At 38.9% G+C, this 6,339-nt stretch overlaps 1 protein-coding gene across 1 annotated transcript; it reads right to left on the bottom strand.

Annotated features, from left to right (window-relative positions):
• Positions 1-1,729: 1,729 nt before the first annotated feature.
• Positions 1,730-5,941, bottom strand: LOC134243539 (uncharacterized protein K02A2.6-like). Its single transcript, XM_062725795.1, has 2 exons — positions 4,348-5,941; positions 1,730-4,317 (listed from the first exon to the last, which is right to left on the bottom strand). The coding sequence occupies exons 1-2, from the start codon at positions 5,885-5,887 to the stop codon at positions 2,036-2,038; spliced, it is 3,822 nt and encodes a 1,273-aa protein (XP_062581779.1). The 5' UTR covers positions 5,888-5,941; the 3' UTR covers positions 1,730-2,035.
• Between the last annotated feature and the right edge of the window lie 398 nt (positions 5,942-6,339).

Here is a 6,339-nt window from a genome sequence, read left to right as displayed (position 1 = left end):
TGTGTCTGATTTACTACTTGAACAGATATCAAGAGTTACTTAATGCAGTGTAGGTCATAATTAAATTTCATTCAGTTTCAGTGTTGATTTCAGCACTGTATAAAAGGATATAATTCATACAATATCTACTGTCGTAATCAATATAAATATATTTTATAAATGGATCATGTAACTGAATAGACAAAATAAAAAGCAATTGCACCGTTTTGATTTCTAGATAACTTTATATAAATGTCAATATCTGTGTTTCATTGAATAGATAAATAGTTCTCAGACAATTCTGAATGTGTGTCAATGTTTGTATTTAATTTTATCGAAGAAAATTTCGTTTAATTTTGTTTTTGTATGTTTTCTTTAATTCATTAAACAAAGCTGCACGTGTTATACGAAAATATTTATAGAAATCGGTGAATACCGTCGCTGTAAGCATTTAATATACGTGACACTCTTTATTTAATGAATTTGACACCCATTTTTCTTTACGTAGATAATAAACCTGATGAATAAAAGTTTCTATAGTCATATCAAGCAGAATTTGTGCAAAATCTTATTGGTAGGAAGGATATGGATATAACGAACAGTATTCAATCTCAACGTCCATTAAACAATATACAAAATAAGAGCACAGCAAACACGGAGCTCCGAAACATCAGAGGTGGGATCAGGTGCCATGAAGGAGTGAGCATCCCCTGCCGACCGGTCACACCCGCCGTGTGCTCGTTGTCATGATCAGGAAATAACGGAAAAAATCCGTCGTCAATTCAGTGTATAAATAATGGACTAACAATTGGTATGAAAAACGTCAGTCAGCATTTGACTCAATGATAAATTGTATTTGCTGACAAAGTCATTTTATCGACCATAGAATTAACGAAATGATGACTTTAAACGAGACTGTTGATATTCTTGTTTCATCAACTTGCTTGTCAATAATTTACCTCATTTAAGAAATTGTTGGATAAAATCGATAAAATATTTAATTGAGCATTGAATTCATATTGTTGGATTCTTCGGTCCTATAACACCTGGTCGTGCGGACAAATTATCATACCTCGCTATCGCGCGGTATTCAAATTGTCGGCACGGCCAGATGTGTTTTAGGACCAAAGACATCCAACAATATGAATTCAATGCTCAATTAAATATTTTATCGATTGTTTTATGGGTTGTGAGATGGGAATGGTGTTGTTTTTGTTTTGAAGAAAATACAGTGCACGTGTACTAAGCTGAAAATTTCAACAATTGTTTAGATGATGTCATTTTTATTTAGAAATTATTTTTCTTAAATAAAATAAATTATCCGAGATATTAAGGACTTTATTCTGCTTAGTATTTTCCTACGGTGAGAAACAAAATCCATAAAAATGGTTAATATGGGATAAAGCAATCAAAGATGTTTCAACCGAGAATTTGTATGGAATACCTATATAACCATTTAATAAAAATCAGGTTGAAAAGTGGATAAAGTTTGAACACGTCATTTATCAGGTCGTCAATTGGAATGCACTGAAACTGTTAAAGTTTAAACAATACCCTCAGATATCTCCAATGAAAAAGTGTAACATAATAGACGGAAATGATGACGTTTCTGTGCATGATACACCAAGTGAATATTGAACCTTGCCCCCTCCCCAAACAATTTTGCCGATATATGTTAATTCGTGCTATCTGGACGAATAATTAATAGCTGTGTCAACAACATGCGTTTATTCAATACACATACAACATAATAAAACATACATCGAACCCGACCCGAATTCCGAACCTGTTCCAAATATAGTATATAGCATTTCATCAACATCCCCTTTTCTTTAGAAAATTTGTCAAAATTTCTTCAAAACATCAAATTTCATAAACAAATAAACTTTCATCATTTTACACACATAAAATGAATAATGCACTTATCTAGCACAAAATGTCACTGAAATGTTCAGTATCCGACCTATAGACACAAAATGATTAATTGCAATTTACATGTACACAATGACTAGAAAATCAAACGACTAAATGACTAAATATCATAATACAAAGTCCATTAACCAGTAATATAGTCTTTCAGATAAGCTGGTTTTCTCCTTTCGCGCACAGGTCTTCCTTCACGAATCGGTTCAGTTGGCGTTGGTACGGTAAGTTCAACGGACGGTGTTTCTGGTGCGCTTACGCTAACGGTAGAGTTCGGATTGTTCACTGGCTTAGAGTCTGTTACAATGTTTCTCTGTATGCCGTCTGAATTATCATCTGGGACTGAACGCATCGGTGAGCGGTCACGACTGTAGAAATTGACTGCGGTAGGTCGCACATGAATTCTGTTTCTACGATAGGTGGTTCCATTCTGGTCCTTGATGATGTATGTCCTTGGTCCAAGAATACCATTGATTTCCCCGAGTCTCCAGTTGCGTCCCTCTAGATGCTGGAAGAATACTGCTTGACCAACGTCCAATTCACTCTGCTCGCGAGACTTCCTGTCAAATGATTTGTTTACTGTCTGTCTGCGTTGATTCCTCTTCTTGATGAATGCATCAGTTTCTGGTTTCTCGAGTTTCTGTGGAAAATGTGGAATCATGCCACGCACTTTCCTGTTAAACATAATTTCTGCAGGACTCATACCAGTATCCTGTTTTGGTGTATTTCTTTGCTCGAGAATTGCTTCATAAGGATCAGCCTTCTCAACTTCACATTTCCTTAACAATGTCTTCATGAATTTGACAGCTGACTCGGCCTTGCCATTGGCTTGTTGATGCATCGGCGATGATGTCATGTGAGTGATACCCCACTTCTTTGCAAAATCTTGGAATTCTTGGCTTACAAACTGTGGTCCTCCATCAGACATGATTACATTTGGAATTCCAAATCGAGCAAATTGTTTCTTGAGTAAAGCTATTACTTTGGAGCTTGTCAAAGATGTAAGCAAATCAATTTCGATGAAACTTGAGAAATAGTCAACTGCAATCAAATAATGCTTTCCATTCAGCTCAAACAGGTCAAGTCCTATTTTCTGCCATGGAGTAGATCCTTCTGCATGCTGCATCAGTGGAACATTTTGGTTCTTTGGTTTTCTTTCTTGACATATTGAACAACAATCGGCCAACTGCTTGATATCTGATTTCATTCCAGGCCAAAATATTGTTCCTCTTGCCCTCCTCAGCATGCTATCATATCCAAAGTGAGCCTTGTGAAGTCTGGTCTTCATTTCACTCCTCAAAGATTTAGGGATAATTACAGCTTCCCCTTTGAGCATAAGTCCATCACTAAATGATATAGTGTCTCTGAAATCAAAGTAATGGTAAATTCTCTGTGGCGTTTCATGTTTCTGCTCTGGCCACCCGTTCGTCACGGTTTCCTTGAGAATTTGCATTTCCTCGTCAATCTCTGTTGCTTCCTTTATTTCACTTAGGCGAGCATCAGGAATATCACATGGTTCGTCACTCTTCAATGCCATGATTCTAAGTCTCTCACTAACATTACCCTCTTCACTCTTCAGATATGCGCGACTCAAAGTATCTGCTATTGTAAGGTTAGTTCCCTTGACATATACAAAGTCAAAGTCATACCGGTTCCATCTCATCATGATATCCTGTAGTCGCTTTGGTGCCATTGCTAGAGGTTTCTTCAGGATGGCCTCTAATGGTTTATGGTCATTCTGTATCGTCACATTACGGCCATATGTATACTGGTCAAAACGTTCCAAACCGTATAACACTGACAACGCTTCTTTCTCGATCTGCGCCCAGTTTCTCTCGGACACTGTCAATGATCTAGATGCATACTCCACTGGTCTACCTTCCTGCAGGAGAACTGCACCAATGCCGTCTTTACTACTGTCCACTTGTACTACTACTTCCTTTCCAGGGTCAAAGTACGCTAGTACAGGAGTTTCTGTCAGCATCTTCTTGATTCTCTGAAATGCTGCTTCACAGTCTTTAGACCAATGCCATGCCTTATCTTTGCGAGTGAGTTCTCTGAGTGGCTCCATTATGGTAGATAGGTCTGGAAGGAACTTTGCCATGTACTGGACCATGCCACACAGTCTCTTGATTCCTGATACATCAGTAGGAGGTTGCATTTCATTGATGGCTTTTACTTTCTTGTCATCAATTTTTACTCCATCTCTTGAAATAACATGTCCATGAAATGAGATTTCTTTCAGTCCAATCTCTTGTTTTTCTTTGTTCAAGATGATGCGTCTCTCCTCACATCTCTCCAACACTTTTCTCAGTTTTAAATCATGGTCTTGCTCAGCTTCTCCGTCATTCTCTCCACAGCCCGCTATGATGATATCGTCCACCACGCTGAAAACACCTGTCATGTTTCCAAATACTTCGTCCAGTTTCCTCTGGAATATTTCACTTGATACCTTTAGTCCGAAAGGTAGTCTCGCCCATCTATACCTTCCAAAAGGAGTTATCATTGTCGTTAATCTGCTGGATTCCTCGTCCAACTTCACATGCCAAAAAGCCTCTTTGACGTCAAGTTTTGTGAAGGTTCTGGCCTTACTGAGCTGTGGTAGAATGTCATCAAGAACAGGTAAGCGATAATGTTCTCTCATCAATGCTGTGTTGAGTGCTTGTGGGTCAATACGCAATCTTAGCTTGCCGTTGGCTTTACGAGCAATAGCCATCTGGCTGACCCATGGAGTAGGCTCTGTGATCGGAATAAGTACTCCTCTATCTTCAAGCTTCTGAAGTTCCTCACGTACCAAACTCTGAAGTGCGATAGGGATCTTCCTGCAGGGAAGAGTTTTGGGTTTCACGTTTGGGTCGACATGTAGATGCGCTGTTCCCAAATCACCTAAGTCACTGCTCGATACACTGGTTATGAATTTCTCGTTATTTATGGTAATCAACTTCAATTTCTGCCCCGCTTCAAGTCCAAGTAAACATGTAAAATGATTTGGAACGACAATGAATCTGAGTTGGTGCTTCTCATTTGTACGTGGATTGATGACTGTCAGATCTGCCTCACCAAGCGGTTTCATGTTTGTCTTGTTCCACATGTTCAAGCGGATTTTAGTGGGCTTGCATTGCTCCTTGCGGACATAACGCTGAGAGATTGTATTCACATCTGCGGCGCTATCGAGTTGAAATCTAATGTCACACTCATTGATACGCATTATTGCAGTCACTTCTTTGCCACCAGAACTTACGGCTTTCAACCATTGGTCCTCGTTGAATTCTTCTTCCTGACAGACTGAATGTATCTTCTTACACTTTGCTTTGAAGTGATTCCTTCCACCACATTGTTCACAGCACTTTCCCCATGCTGGACACTTTTGTTTTCCTGGTTCGTGTTTGTACCCACAGAATTCACAGTCCTTCTTCTTATACGGAGTTTGTTTAGTCTTTGGAATTTCCTTCTTTTTCTCTGTCTTCTGTTTACTGTGCATGTACTTGTCAGATTTCTGTAGCTTGTTCACTTTCAGAGTGGTTTCACGTAGTTCCTTCACTTGTCTGTTCGATTGTCCATACGCCCTACATACTTGTATAGTTCTGTCGAGTGTGAGTTTGTCCTCTCTGAGTAGAAGTTCCTGTAACTTTCCAGTGACCGTGAACACTATTTTGTCTCTCATCATTCTTTCAGGTTCTTTAAAGTTGCAAGATGCTGCACGGGTCTTCAGGTCTGTGAGAAAACTGTCAAATGGATCTTGGTATGGGAGCTTCCAAAATCTGTGTGATTCAAGTACTTCATTTGATCTGGGGTTACAATAAGATTGTAATTTCTCAAACAGTTTTTCGGGGTCATTCTCATCATTAACATTGTCCCACTTGAATTGGTCATAAATTTCTACCACGTGGGGCCTCCACAACTGAGTATAATGGCTACCTGCACTTCTTTGGCCTTCTCTAAGCCACCGGAAGCTGCGAGATACACCTCGACCTGTCTTTTCCATTTCTTATAATTTTCTGACACATTTCCTGTTGTTAATTCTAACTCAGGCGGTAATCGAAAAGGACAGTTATATACCTGGACTGGGGTTCTGCTTCGCCCATGTTTCGAATATGCAAATGGCGGATGCACGTGGTTGCACAAAAAGTCAAACTTTACTGGTACAAATATCAGTTTGTAATAATCAAAGTCACCTTTCGCCTGCCGATATGGAGCGTTGAGACGTTTTCAGAGTCCACGCACCGCTGCCACCATGTTAATTCGTGCTATCTGGACGAATAATTAATAGCTGTGTCAACAACATGCGTTTATTCAATACACATACAACATAATAAAACATACATCGAACCCGACCCGAATTCCGAACCTGTTCCAAATATAGTATATAGCATTTCATCAACAATATATAGAATACAATAGAAAACAAGTAGTACATAATATGTATATGCCTATATT

The sequence above is a fragment of the Saccostrea cucullata genome, unplaced genomic scaffold (genome assembly GCF_032062105.1).
Source record: "Saccostrea cucullata isolate Sc308-1 unplaced genomic scaffold, CSIRO_AGI_Scuc_v1 ctg3297, whole genome shotgun sequence".
Lineage (NCBI taxonomy): Eukaryota > Metazoa > Mollusca > Bivalvia > Ostreida > Ostreidae > Saccostrea > Saccostrea cuccullata.
Note: the sequence above shows the minus strand (reverse complement) of the source record. Positions and strands in the feature narration are given on the sequence as shown.

Bases quoted from the DNA above. Each gene is read 5' to 3' on its own strand.
- LOC134243539 (XM_062725795.1), bottom strand. From the start codon at position 5,887: ATGGAAAAGACAGGTCGAGGTGTATCTCGCAGCTTCCGGTGGCTTAGA. The intron at 4,318-4,347 runs GTGAAATATTCC...AACTGGACGAAG, and splicing joins TTTCGGACTAAAGGTATCAA to TATTTGGAAACATGACAGGT.